This window comes from Ostrea edulis, chromosome 1 (genome assembly GCF_947568905.1).
Source record: "Ostrea edulis chromosome 1, xbOstEdul1.1, whole genome shotgun sequence".
NCBI lineage: Eukaryota > Metazoa > Mollusca > Bivalvia > Ostreida > Ostreidae > Ostrea > Ostrea edulis.
In genome coordinates this window covers 77,480,853-77,496,335 of record NC_079164.1, presented here as the reverse complement: position 1 = coordinate 77,496,335, position 15,483 = coordinate 77,480,853, and the positions used below count along the sequence as shown (strand labels likewise).

The window sequence follows — 15,483 nt, the reverse complement described above, 5'->3', positions numbered from 1 at the left end:
CGACATCTGTTGTTGTTTTGCCGGGTTCTTTTACATCACCATTTTATGTCAAGATCTGCACAAGTTGAAAATCTGGCAGCGTATGATAGCAGTATAGTGGTGTATCACTGCTGAGTCATTGTGATGTCAGAGAGGGGGGATATTAGGTACACCTTTATAGTTTTCATCAATAGTAACCGTGGTGCGGCTACAACTATCAATCATGAAAATCGCAGGTTATCTATCAATTCTTAACAATCACAAATGGAATCACATTTTCAGGGTGATGCTATTGGTTTTTATGGACTCTGATCTAAATCTTTAGAGAACTTGATGGATTTTCTTTGCAGATTACGAATGGGAATGTTCGTGTAACTTTCTCGAGTGATATTGATAACCTAGCCTTGTAACAGAAGTGTCACATAATAGTCTAGTCTATAGACCTCCATCCACCCATTACAAGCATGGGGAGCATTCTGGCCAAGATGTTTGTTGAATTAATACTAACAGTCTTAAGTCATTGCTACTATAAATACTAACATTTAGATTGGTTCAATTAATTATCATGTCCGTATATTAATTAAATAAAAATTGATCTTGCAATGGTAAAGAACAAACTTTCAAGATTAACTCAATATCAAATTGAAAACTGAATAAATCTGATGAGATGTTGGGGTGATGGAATGCTTCCATGGTATTTTAAACCATTGTTTTGGTAATCAGGATTTTTGAAACGTTAATTGAGCCTAATGATGTATTAATTTACTTTTCTACTGTGACGTAGGTATAACTATTTGAATTTATCAGAGACATAATCTGACTTATCATTCTGCTCATTTATTATCTGTGAACATATGTTTGCTGGGATTTTTTTCGTAGGAGGGCTGTGATGATCCCACGATTATGAAGGAATTCTGCTTCTTCCTCGTTTCCTCTAAACATACTTGCTAATCAAGCAAGATAATGAGCCATGATATTCTTTAGGTAAACTTAAAAATCAAAAGCATTTTTATTATCCTCTTAGTTTTTATGATGAATTTTGCGGAATCAACATCTGGATGGGTGATGCTCCTTTTCTGGGGTGATGGATGGGGATAGGGCATTGATTTTTCAGGTCAATGAAGCAAGAATAGGGATTTCAGTTTTATGTGCAGAAGATTGGTTCCGGAGTGTTGTAGTTAAGCAATGATTTTCTGTTTAATTTTGTCATAAGAACAATTTGGTAGTTCTAGTCTTATGCTTTATGCCAACTATACAGTTAATGAAGTAGAAAATCCAGTTATCTATACTGCAAATTTGAAGAGTAAGTAAATTATTAAGAAAAGGGTAATTGGAGAAATGTTTCTGGTACAGTGAGATTTATGTAGAAATGGTATAAGAATTACTACTAAGGTGTAAATGTATGATTCTATGAACTGCTTGATCCTGAAGAATGCATTATAAATTAATTATACCAATCTTTCTCTCTTACACATGCATGCACATGTGTGCACATACAATCACACACAGACTCACACACAAAGAGAAATGCATATACCCCAGTTTATGATTAAAGATTCGTCTTTGAATAACATCACAGAATATACATATGTTACTGAATTTTACTGTTTTTCAGCCAGGGTTGCTGTCTGACGTGTTTCATACAGATTGTTAGGCCGTTCTTGGTATACTGATTTTGACTACGGACAACTCCGTTTATGTGATCAGGATATAGGGCTTACGGCGGGTGTGACCGGTCGACAAGGGATGCTTACTCCTCCTAGGCACCTGATCCCACCTCTGGTGTATCCAGGGGTCCGTGTTTGCCAACTATCATATTTTATATTGCTTATAGGAGTTAGGAGATTGATCACTGTTATCTTCACCTTCCAGAAGTGGCTCTACAGGCTGTTCCCAAAATCTTTTCTATGAAACAACTGTTAAAATCTGTAAAATTATGATGTCTTAAAAGTAATTGTTTGAGGTGACGTGCAACAGCGGTGCAGTAGCAAATCTGTGACATCATAAAGGCTATTTCATTGTAATGTTAGAAATATTATACAGTTTAGTAAATTTAGATGAAAAATACAATTGTAATGTATACATTAGAAAAAATCATATCCACAGAATTAAATGCAGTTGACTTTTGGATTAAAGTGTCTAATGAATTCGTCCTCCTTGCATGGCTATAATTGCAGATATTGATTTTTCAATTCCTATTTTAAAGAATGGAAGTATCTTGAAATATCTTATTCCACAATTTGAAAATTTTCACCATACTGTGTGTTATGAGTTTTAGGGTCCTTTATTTAGTGTTTATGAACCCAGGTTGTGCATGTTTATGAGTTTTTCTTTTAGTGTTTATGAACCCTGGTTGTGCATGTTTATAAGTTTTTCTTTTTGCCTTATAGTATTCTTTGCAGGTAGGGCAAATGTCACAGTATATTAGGTTTTAATTTCATTTCGCAGTTCATGTTGAAGTTGTATGCCGTTTTTAGAAATGAACTTTTGGCCTTCACGTAAGATATCGCAAGGCCCTCAAGGATCACCACATTTCTGTATATGATTGGTATTTTCTGACCAAATGTGATTGCCCTCTTTCATGATTTCATTCTATTTTAGATAATCTACATGAATCAACTCAATTCATAATGGAAGCGACCAAAATATCTAAAATTCAAAATTTGAAAATCTACCATTTCTCGATTTATTTATCATAAAAGAGGGCCATCATATTACCACTGATTTATAAAACAGCAAAGAAACGGACACTCATCAAAATCTAGATTTTAGATCACGTCACCCATCACACACTAAACATAATATCCCAATACAATATGGCCAGATATATATGCACCATCATTACCGGTTCAACCTTAGGTAGAAAGAAATTAAAAGAATTAACGATACATTTAACATGACAACATTACCTAGAAAACTTAACTGACCCTGGAATCCAACACGCAGAAAAAATATCGATTTCAGAACTTCGGAAAACCTGCCAAAAGGATGCCAAAAAAAGAACAACAATGTGCCTCCCTTTCATCATCACACATAATCCAAGAAATCACAATATCTTGAAAATACAGCGATCCAATTTTGGAATTATAAATGATATGATATAATAATAAAATTTATACAGTGCATTATATAAAACAAATTACGCTTAATTTTCAATAGTAAGGAGAGGCATAAAACAATAAAACAATTAAATGGAATTACATGGTACATGTAAGATCTTATATCTGTAAGATTATCAAAATAAAATAATGAAACAATCCATCAATATGAAAAATGCGGTAAACTTTAAAGATCATCTCAAATTATTGACAGCCGGCATCAGGTACCAAACCTAAAAAATACTCCTAACTGTATAGAGCAAATTTAAAAATGTGGTGACCCATGTTGTGAGACGTGCAAACACATAGAAGAGGGGGTAATTCCATAACTTTAAAATTGGGGAAAATATTGAAAAACTTTAAATCTTATTTACTGTGCCACTTGCCCAACTTGTGAAGAAAACAATATCATATAGGACAAACTGACCAACTTAATGCGTGAGTGAAGGTGCATAAGCCACTGATTTAAGATCTTGGTGTGTGGAACACCCCATGTAGTGATCATTTTGCGGAATGCAGGGGTGCTAAATTTAAAGTGTTTCCGTTCTTTAACATGTGGGCTGAAAATGAAATAACTCACAAAGCCAAAGAGGACTGTTCTATAAAACTTTTGAATCTAAGCCTTAATAGAAAATTATTCCAATGTTATTTATTATAATTGTTGGATTGGACAAAAATAAAGCTGGATGAGAGTTTACACATCAATAAATCCGAAAACATGATGTATCCATACGCGCCTAAAATCAAAAAATGTGGTGCAGGGAAACTATTCAAATTTTTAATGATTATTGATATGATGAATGAATTGGAATTAAGAGGATTAAACATTTTTGAAAAATTTATCAATGTGTAAACTCCGGACAGACATTTTACTCACAAACTTGACATAAAAGTGCTTCGCAATTTTATTCAGTTTGAGCAAAATGTCCGGAGTTTACACATTGATAAATATTTCAAAAAGAATGTTTAATGCTATAATAGTTATTTTAACAATGCAACTACAAATTACCCATCTTTTTTACAAAATTTGTAGGAATTGTTGACAATACCAAACGCTACTAGCTGTTAATGTTATTTTGATGTCTTAAAGGATTCATCTAACTGATTGTCACAACAAACATGTCGCTAAACATTTTTAGCTCTTCTGAGCCGAAGGCTCAAGGAGCTAATCATATGGCCATATGTCTGGCGTGCTGTGTGTGTCAACTTTTTGGGAAAAGGGCTATATCTCAAGAACCCATTGGCCAATTTTTGTCAAATTTGTCACAGGGTATCCTTGGCCCAAGGGCTTTCATTTGTACTAAAACTAGGGTTGTGACCCTTTAACAAGGGGAGATAATTAGGAAAATGCAAACTAAAGTAGTGGTTGCTAAAAAATCTTCTCAAGAACCACTGGGAAAATTATCACCAAACTTATGCATAAGGATGAGGATAGGTTGTAGATAAAAATATTGTTCAAGGCATCATCCTGGGGCAAAGGGTGTGGTCTCAAGGTCACTTCAAAGTTGACCTTAAATTTTGTTTTGTTAAAACCTTGATATTTTGCTTAGTATAAGGACTAGGATCATCAAATTTTGTCAGTTGATGCATCTTAGGACCTAATATAATGTTGTCTCAAAAGTAGGTCATGGTGACCTACTTTTTGAATTTCGTATGTAATTATTATTAAATGGATTTTGATGCATGTCTTGGACACTTTTGAGCCTTGATCATCAAAAGTTGTCAGTTGATGGATCATGGAACCTTGAACTGCGTCATTTGAAAAGTATGTCACCATGACCTACTTTCTGAATTATATGGCTAATCATTTATGAATACATTTTAGGTTGTTATTTCAGATACCGAGAAGTTTAGGATCATCAAACCTTGTAAGTTGATGCGTCTAGAGGCCTCAAAACATATTTATAAAAAAAAGTAGGTCACAGTGACCTACTTTTTGAATTTTACAGACATTCAAATTTCATGACCTTTATAAACATCAAATTCCAAAAATATTTCAACTGCCTGATGAACCATGTAGACATGGAGAAAGCGCTAGCAGTAAATGATTGTTTTTTATGGAATGTGTCATTCTGATTTTCATTACTTATATATATATATATCTTGGTTGCATCTCTTGGTATTAAATTTTGATGAACTTTAAAAATAGGAATTTCTATATTACTACAACAGGTTAATCATTGGTTTATCACTGATGATCAAGTGAAAATTGAGTATTCTGACAAAGTTTTGAACATCAGATTTCCTTCATTTTGAATTTTAGTTGGTGTACTAGTATCAACTATTTTTATAAACATTTCATGAAATCAGAGTTTTCACTATGAATGCATCAAATGAACTATTGGGTTTTGAATTCCCTTATCTCAGTCCTGGTTTAGTTAAAATGATGATAATTATATTGTCATAAAAAAATATCAGTTGGCTATTTTAGGTAGTACTTGTTTTACCCATTGATAAATGGGTACATGAACTTTTGTATTGACAAGAATATGATAAGAGGATGCTCCGAAACCCAATATATAGTATTCAAACCAGAAGATGATAAAATCAGGCACAACATTACCTATTAACTCAAATATTGATGTGTTTTAATGCCAGGAATCAGTAAGTCATCAAGGCAACTGTCAGGCAGCACAATACTGAAGCGATTGCAACCCTTTTAAAGGTGTAAAAGATAACGCTGGTCCGTTTTTACTCGGATAATCAGGCTGTGGATTGTCTCGATGTCCCAAGTGGCATAATTTTGTCAAAGTAAAGGAAGAAATCAATTGCTATCTGTGGTAGTATTTAAATTGATGGGGGAAATATAGTACAGTTTCGTAGAATCTAGACATTATCACATCCCCTCAGTGATTTAATTATTATTATGTACATTTTAATGTATTTTTTTCTCTGAAAATATGCAGTGTTGCACGCTTTGTTTATACAGTGAAGTGGAAAAGCTAAAATCCTTAATGAATTGGATATCTTGTCATCTCAGCTTGGTCAACATTGACTGTTGACTTAATCACCATAATTAAATATCAATGTATGAATTAAAATGATTATAGTGGAGTTGAGGTAATCAAAATAAAATATTTGAAAGATAAAATTGTATGAAAGAAAGACCCTGGGATGGACAGAAATGTGGGCAAGTAAGTAAAAATAGTAAGTAATTTTTATTTAAAGTCGGAACTATATACAGGTAACAATAAACATGAACTAAGAGCTCTTTAACCGACTATATAGCATAAAAAACACAAAGCACTAATGATATATAATTGCATGCATAGACATAAAAACAGAAATTTGAAATGAAACAGGGCGCTGACATGTTTCATACCAATTGTTAGACCGTTCTTAGCATACTGATTTTGACTACGGATAACTCTGTTTACTTGATCAAGATATAGGGCTCATGGCGGGTGTGACTGGTCAACAAGGGATGCTCTCCTTGGCACCTGATCCCACCTCTGGTGTGTCCAGGGGTCGGTGTTTGCCCAACTCTCTATTTTATATTGCTTATATGAGTTATGAGATTAATCACTGTTTGTTATCTTCATCTTTCAATTAAAAGATTTGATATATAGTAGCATATGGTTTCGTATGACTTGTAGTTGTGTATTTGGGTTTTAGACACGAGACCTGTGTCTAGATAGTGTGTGCACATTTTCTATGCTATGATATCTAGGCGATTTTATGGTGGCATATTTATTATATGATATGACATGTAATTGAATATGCATGTGGTCTTCAAATTTGAGTCTGGTTTTTAAGATAGTGGGAAAATTGTCAGGCTTCAACATTGTAACTATAATCATAGAATCAGGTGATATTGATTGTGGCATGTATGATATGCTATGACTTGTATTTGTATTTGAACTCGGGGTCAAGTTCTTGACTTGGGGCAAAGTGGTACACTGTAATGAGGCTGTATCACTACACCCACTATTTATTTATATTTTGACAAAGGCTTCCAGTTTTTAGCATCATGATGCAGAGCCACGAGTTTTTAACTGGTGGAAAACAAAAACGTTCAATGCCAATAGCCATTCACAAATCAGAATTTTAAAGGCTGCAAAAAAATGTCACTTAAGGATAATAATTCTGAAAATCATTACGTGGGTGATAACAATATCAGCAAGCTTTAAAGATTAGGACAGAGAAAATCGGAGTCTACTATTCACCCAATAGATCTGTTATGTTGTGTAAAGACTCCCACAAATCAAATCAACTGTCCATTTTGATCTCACAAAGTCACATCTCGGTGACCTTAGATTATGATCTTTCGTGGATTCAATCAATTTTTATCTTAGTCCTTTTGTTCCCCAGCATTCACACTTATAATGAAGTCATTGTTAACATCAAGTGATTTCCATTCCTGTTGTAATAACAATGCACAAGGTGCACATTGTACAATGTATGGTATAAGTTCATGGTTGGCATGGCTGTGTGATGTGGTGAAATAGAACCATTGTATAATAAACAGTTCAAAAGTCAATGCAATACTTGCACTCTTCCATTGGAGTTGGGGTGTGACAAAAGTGCCCACAACCATGTCTAGACAATACCCTCACTGCGACGTTTAATATTACAAAAAGCCCGGACATGTCAGGACCAAATTCGAGTTGGTGCAACAAAGAGTTCATAAAAGGGGAGAAATTTTCAAAAGATAGATTTTACTAGCATTGTTTTAATTGATTTGTAGGCAGTTTCATGCTAATATGAACGTCAAATTTATTACAATCGATTTAAACAATCGTGCAATTTTCATAGATTTTTTAAAGGCTGTTTAGTTTGAAGAGGGACTGAAAATATATTTAACACTAGAAACATGTATCAACTTTTCATTATGTGCATATTCAATGTTAAAATATATTATGACAGTTAGAAATAATGTTTAGGCTCGAGCCTAATGAAGCTTCGCTTCTGACCTTTAACCTTGTGACATTACTTTAAAAATGTAACCTGTTAATTATGACAGGACCTTGTGATCCTTTGACCTTGACCTACTTTTTAAAAACATGACCTAACCAACATCTTCAGAACCATTTAAGATAAAACCTTCATATATTGTGTATAGATTCTTTATGGCAAGACCTCATACTTTGGTATTTGACCTTGTGATCCTGACCTGGAAGTTTGACCTACTTTTGATAAAAATCTATTCAATATCTCCTGAACTATTTAAGAGGGTAGAGCTTTTATACTTTGTATATAGATTTCTTATGGTAAGGGGCAAGATCAAAAGTTCACTGTCTGACAAAAAAATTAATTCACATAGTTTTCACCATGTGAAACACCCCCTCCCCCTTTAAAACTAAATATGATGAACATTGAACCTAATTGATTAACAAGTAAAAACACACGATTATAAAAATAGTCTGTATACCTTTTCTACTGTTAATTCACAAATGAAAGTGTACATTAAAACTATTAAGTGTTCATTAAAATGTAATATTATTATGTGGTTTTTAACAGTTGCTTGTCTTTTCTTATTCCTCTAAAGTCTAATCGATGTCAGGTGACAGAAACTTAAAGGAGATTTTATGCCCCCTTCCCCTAACTATTTGAATGTAGATTTTTATCCGACATTGATCTTTTGATCTCACCCCTAAGGTCTTTCATATCATACCATGATCTATGACCATGCGACCTTGGTCTTATCCAAAACAGCAATATCATGTTAGTCATATTGGCGTTGAGGCATCTCGGTAGTTATCTGAATTCATTTTCAGTTATGTTGTGATCCTTTAGCTCAAGCTAATTTTCATGGGAAAATGGAATTGATAATAAAATCTTTTAATTTATATCACAACAGCTGAACAATGGCAGGGCCAAGGTGTCTTAAGATGAGCAATGTGGCCCATGGGTCTCTTTTATACCTTGATTTATTTGTAAAGTCAAGGTGAATCTTTTACATCAGAATCTGGTCCAAACTTAGAACATGAGGAGGTGGTATTAAGGATGGTTGCATGGCACCAAATTTTTTTTACCTTGACCCAGTTTTACGTCAGAATCTGGTTCAGGCCATAACTTGAGAGCCCTTTGACATAAGAAGTTCAGTCTTGAAACATTGAAAGAGGACAGTAAGACATACTATACCATTTTTTTTTTACCTTGATCCATTTTTTCATTCAAGGTCAAGTTAAGAAAAATGCATTCCAGCCATAGTTTTAAAGCCTTTTGACATGAAGGCTTGAAAGTTGAAACACCCATCAATGAGATTATGGCAAGATTCACTGCATTACAATATTTGACCTTGACAAATTTTCTCCAAGTCAAATTATAAAAATATCAAAAAAGGTCAGTTATCTTAAGAACCATTTGGCATTAGGACATCAAACTTGGACCGCGGGTAGCTCAGTCATTTTGTTAGAAATGAGAATCATGGGTCTTTTGGATATGACCTTAAAATCAGCGATCCATTGTTTTGACAGGCATTTGCACATTTATAAACTTTGACTGCTACAACTCTGAGCGCTAAGCATGGGTCTAAATTTGTGGTACTTCACTTACAGCTGTTGACGTCTCAGTGTGAATGAAAAATTCTCGACGGGACATAAAACGAGCAAAAAAACAACCAAATGCAGACTTGGAACATGGAAAGAGGACATTAATACAAGATGCACAGGAGCACTGTACCGAAACATTTACACTGGCCCTTCATATTGCCCGCATCATTGTTGCCCTATTATATTGATTGATGTTTTCCGCCACACTCAATAATTTTTCAGTTATCTGGTGGCGCCCAGTTTTTATTGGTGGAAGAGAGAACCCAGATACAATGTACCTGGGAAGAGACCACCGACCTTCCGAAAGTAAACTGGGAAACTTTCTCACTTGTCGGCGCAAGCGAGATTTGAACCCGTGCCGACAGAGGTGAGAGTCTGTGTGATTTTGAGCACAATGCTCTAACCACTCGGCCATGGAGGCCCCCTGCCCTATTATAAGAAAACCAAACTTTGAAGGAGAGACATCTGATGAGGGTTTTGTTTTAAATTGTAAAAAAAAATATCCATTTGTTTACATTTTCATTGATCATGTATTAGAATTTAGTTACTTCATCATTGTCATAATATCAGTATTCATTGCAAATGAAAGAAAGGACAAAAGTTAAATGTGCAGTTCACTGGGGAATCAAAATTTATCAGTTTTACCCATTAATCATTACATCCATATTTGCGATATCCAAGTTTTGCTGTACATTTATAATGTGTAGTCGAAAGTCATTGAAGCTCCAATTAAGTGTTAATTTGAACTACTGAACTGATTTCAACCCAATTAAGCCATGCCTTCCTCTGAAAGGAGATCATTACACAATGATGCTTATCTAATCCAGACATTCTTGGTACCAGAAAAAAATCTTTCAGATCAGATATTTCATATTCCAGTAGCCCTGGGCTAGACAAGTTGCACCTGCTATTACAATATACTGGTTAGAGTAATTCAAAAACTTCTTTTCAAGAGCCGTTTTAAAACTTATATTGTAGCTTCCAATAGATATATATGAGGTAGGTCAGGGCAATTTAAGGTAGTGATTTTGCCCAAAATGCTCATGTGAAATTTTGCTTTTTTAGTATCAGATATGGATAAAGATTACCCCGGTAAGACATAATGCCCTAGGTTTAGTTTGTAACCTTTGTTTTGCCAGCATTTTTACTGAGGATCATAGCAAAATTGATCTATGTTCTAAAACCTTAAAAGATTTCTTGGAACATAATTCAAACAGACACACTATGTGGTCAATAATCTTTGGTCATAAATAGAATTGGAAAATTACTTTTAATCTGCATCATGCAGGTTTCTAAATCTGAAGATGACATATTGAAATATTTGCAAACTTGCAACGCCTGGTGTCAGAAACAGATTATATACAGTATAAGCAGCATGCATTTTTAGCGAGAATTTAATTTTGGCATTATAAGCGAAGGTGTTGAAATCACTAAAATTGAATATCGCTGACAACTGTTTCCGTATCGTAGGTCATATTTATCTTTCTTGAGATTATAAAGTTGCTAAAATTAGCTGTCACTGAATTTTATGAAAAAATCACTAAATTTGTGTCTCGCTAAAAATTCCACTTTTATGGTAGAAAGTACACATTTCAAATGTTGTACATACTTTGATGGATTTGAAATAGAAGTTCTCCATTTGGCAGTCTATTTTGGAATCCCTTTCTTTTTCTCAAGCCATCAAAACCTCTTACATGAAGATGTCCTGACAATGTTTAGAAGAAGACTTAACAATAAAGAAATATCCTCATTATTACAGAGAAAATGCGATTTCTAACCTTTTTTTAGGTCACCTGAGTTTTTGTCCATCGTGCGTTAACAATTGAACATTTTTAACTTCTTCTTGATAACTACCATTCCAATTCTTTTCAAATTTGATATGAAGCATCATTGGGACAAGGGGGACATCAATTGTAAATTTCAGGACTCCAGCACCCCTGGGACCTTAGGGGCGGGGCAAAAACTGCCCAAAATTGACCAATTTTCAAAAATCTTCTTCTCAAGAACCACACATGTGTAACAAAAAAAACTAAATGCATGGTGATGTAGAGCAGGAAGGCCTCTACCAAAATTATAAATTTCATGATCCCCAGGGTAGAGGTTCTGACCCTAGGGCGGGGCCAAACTTGGTATATAGTGTTTATGTGTAAAACACTTAAATAACATCTTCTTTTGTGCTATTGATACTGACTTCAAAGTAAATAGATATTTAGAAAGAACAGGTAGTCCTTTTATCAAATTTGTAAATTTGATGATCCCAGGGGTAGGGGTTTTGGTATTGGGGTGGCCAAAATGGTCAGTTATTAAATGTGTGAACAATAGACATTTTTAACTTCTTCTTGATAAGGCCAATTCAACTTAATAGATAGATTATCATCCCCGCCCACCCCTCAAAAATTGGCCCTCCCCGAATTTTTTTATTTTGCGAAACTTGCGATTTCCGGAATATTTTCATGTCCGACTCCGGTATTTACACTTCTTGTTTACATTTCCGGTATAGGAATGTGAAAAGTCACGTGAAGAAAATAGATTTACATGTATATGGTTTTCTTAATTTATCGCGTTCTTACAGACGTAAATCTTGAAGAAGTTTCTTTAATATTTTTCTCAGAAAATAAAAATTAAAAAATAAAATCCTCCCACCCGCCCCATACCTTTTGCTGACCCTGGATGATAATCTACTAATTAAGTTGAATTGGCCTAACTATCATTCCAATTCTTTTCAAAGCTGGTATGAAACATATTTGGAACAAGGGGGGACATAAATTGTAAATTTCAGGATTCCTGCACCCCTGGGGTCTTAGGGGTGGGGCAAAAACTGCCCAAAATTGACAAATTTTCAAAAATCTTCTCTAGAACTGCACATGTGTAAGAAAAAGTAAATGCATAGTGATGTAGAGCAGGAAGGCCTCTACAAAAAAAATTGTAAATTTCATGATCCCCGGGGTAGGGGTTCTGACCCCAGGGCGGGGCCAAACTTGTTATATAGTGTTTATATGTAAAACACTTAAATAACATCTTTTGTGCTATTGATACTAAATTGAAAGTAAATAGATATTTAGAAAGAGCAGGTAGTCCTTTACCAAAATTGTAAATTTGATGGTCCCAGGGGTAGGTGTTTTGGTATCAGGGTGGGGCCAAAATAGTCAGTTATCAAATGTGTAAACAAAAGACATTTTTAACTTTTTTATACTAAATTGAAACTAAATGGATAGAGCAGGTAGTCTTTTACCAAAATTGTAAATTTGATGATCCCCAGAGTAAGGGTTCTGACCTCAGGGTAGGGCCAAACTTAGTATATAGTATTTATGTGTAAGTTTGCTGATACTGTATAAAATCTAAATGCATATATACTTGCAGATGTTTTAATGTTAATAAACCTATTATTTAAACCTTTCATCAGTGTATGCACTTTTGAGGGCAGTGAAGTTTTAAGAACACATCTTGTTTTATACTGTTGCTGAAGATTAGAATTTAGCTTAGATATTCAGAACAGGAAATTTTTTTCTAGATTTCATAGCTCATGGAAGTAGTGATACTTTTTCACTAGTATTCAGGTGACCGATAAGGCCTGTGGGCCTCTTGTTTATATTTATAGATTTCACTAGCAACTTTTATATTGCTGTCTCCAGTATTATGTTATTTTATTGTGACCAAACCGAATTCCACTGTACTACTAAGCACTGTTAATTTTAGTGATTGAATGCCACTCACTCAAGATCTACTGAGTGTACATACTTATTGCAGTTTCGTGTTTGAAAAATGATGGAACGAAATCGTTTATAAATTTACCTATTAAAATACTTTGTAAATGTAAACAAAGAAATACTTTGTCCATACCTTTGTCTTATATATACAATAAAGTTCAATAATTGTTTTATTACCTAATCAATAGTTTATCATGTGACTGGGAAACAGTTCGTCACATGACCGGAAAACAGTTACATCGCGTGATCGGGTAATAGTAGGTCACATAATGAACTGTTTCACCCCGCTCATTTTGTGTACCTTCCTCTGCTGATTAAAGTTGGAAAACAGAAAAAAAATATGTAATATCAATTTATATAGTAGATTAGGTAATGATTAGTTTTAAAGGAACTTCTTCATGCAAACTCCAGATTATTGATTGCCAGTTTTTGCTGTGTGTCGGACAGAAAGTGAAGATGTTTATGTCAACCATTTGCAATGACATGTAATCTAGTGCAATTATGTCTATAATGGCTCGTGTCACAGGCAGTTATATTGATTTAATTTGGTTCGAGCTTATTATTAAAGAGTAAAGGTATAGAACTCAAAATATAGGGTACCCAAGTTAGCCGATGTAAAAACAATAAACCAAATGGTATAAAATTCTACACTGTATTCTAATATATTCCTACATAATCAATCTACATTACTACCAAAGTTCATCCCAAATTTCCGTATACTTCCCAATATATGCAGAAATGAATTCGGTAAAATGTTTATTATTTTTTGGTTGAATTTTAGCTGGGTCCTGGCAATATAAGACTAATCAGAATATTTGAGTATTGCTACAAGCTATTACTTAGAATATGCAGCATTAGATCTCATTTTTAAGTTGAATTTCTTACCCCAATTCCTAATCTGAAGTCCGTTATAGCTCCAAGTGAATGAAAATTGTAAAACTGTCTACACTCTCACTTATCACAACCATCTTGGCTGGTGCAATTAATTACCCAAAAAGTAATTAATTAAAGGACCCATATTGATTTAGAGACTGATATACTAATTTTTATCAATATTAATTCATTTTAGTATATAAATTATGCTAATAACAAGTATTTTTAAAGATACAAGGAGTTATGAGACTGATCACTGTTCGTTATCTTTGCCTTTCATACAAATGTCTTAAATTATTTCTATTTTTATCCAAACTACATTAATGCAGGTGTTTGACGATTTATAATAATGATGTTAATTTAATAGTAAATTTGAACTCAAGCGATATAATTGCCCATGGCTCTTGTAATATAAATTTCTGTTTCACAGCGAAGTTAGAAAGTTTAATACAGACAGTTGTTTATTTCATGTACATGTATATTAAATTAATTATTGTCATACCATGATTGGAATTTGGTAATTGAGATAATGGTACGGTGATCTCCGAAAATTGAAAGTGCTCTGCAGGAACGACAAAGAAAAAGTATTGAATGAGTTGATTTTTTTCTGAGAACTAACTGACTTTGTATTTGATACTTGGACCTTCCAATGAGTACGCGAGTGACCGGTTACTCGTTGACAACCTTAAAAAGAATGTTTTAAAACTCACAAGAGCTGACCAGCAGCAGGTTGAAGGTGACTGATGTGTCCGATTGGTCTCTCAATTGTTTATCATGATGTCACTTAACTTATGTCAGGAATGCTCCTCTTCAGATCTGCCCCACTTAGTTCAGGAGTGTTACTTGCTAATGTGATCAGCTTTAAATAGCATACTTGATTCTGATAAAATCCGACCAAATTGAACTAAGGTCGCACTAGAATCAAGTGACCCGGCTAAAGCACAGTAATGAAAATGCTGACCTTCTATTGTATATAACATTATTCGGCATAGAATGACCAACATATTTACAAATCCTGTTTATTTCACCAGTGTAAAAATTAAAAACATGTCTTAGAATAAGCAACTCTTGATACTACTGTCTCCATGGACGCCAGCTTGAAGCCGCCTTCGCCTATCAAAATTTTCTGGCTCAATCAGCTTACCCAGCAGGATGCGTGCACAATTCCGGCTCACAATCAAGTGTGCCACCGGTCAGCGCCGATTAACCTGGGTGTGCCAGATCGTTAGAATCAAGTATGCCAAGTCTTGTTGGTTTTATCCTTACATTTACATTTTCAGAACACTTCTCAGGTCATAAAATTACAGACCTTTCGAATGTGTTTCAGGTGAG

The 15,483-nt window shown here is 34.2% G+C and overlaps 1 protein-coding gene across 5 annotated transcripts in view; it reads left to right on the top strand.

Moving 5' to 3' along the window:
- The window catches only part of LOC125680442 (probable ATP-dependent RNA helicase DHX35), a 138,355-nt gene that overhangs the window by 65,495 nt on the left and 57,377 nt on the right, over nucleotides 1-15,483 (top strand). The window contains exon 23 of one of the 5 annotated variants that reach the window (XM_048920075.2): nucleotides 1,595-2,853. The exons of the other annotated variants lie outside the window; for them this stretch is intronic. Coding sequence (XP_048776032.2) covers nucleotides 1,595-1,611 — 17 coding nt within the window. The 3' untranslated portion in view covers nucleotides 1,612-2,853. Of the gene's footprint in view, nucleotides 1-1,594; nucleotides 2,854-15,483 lie in introns of those variants that run through there. 5 annotated transcript variants of the gene reach the window in all.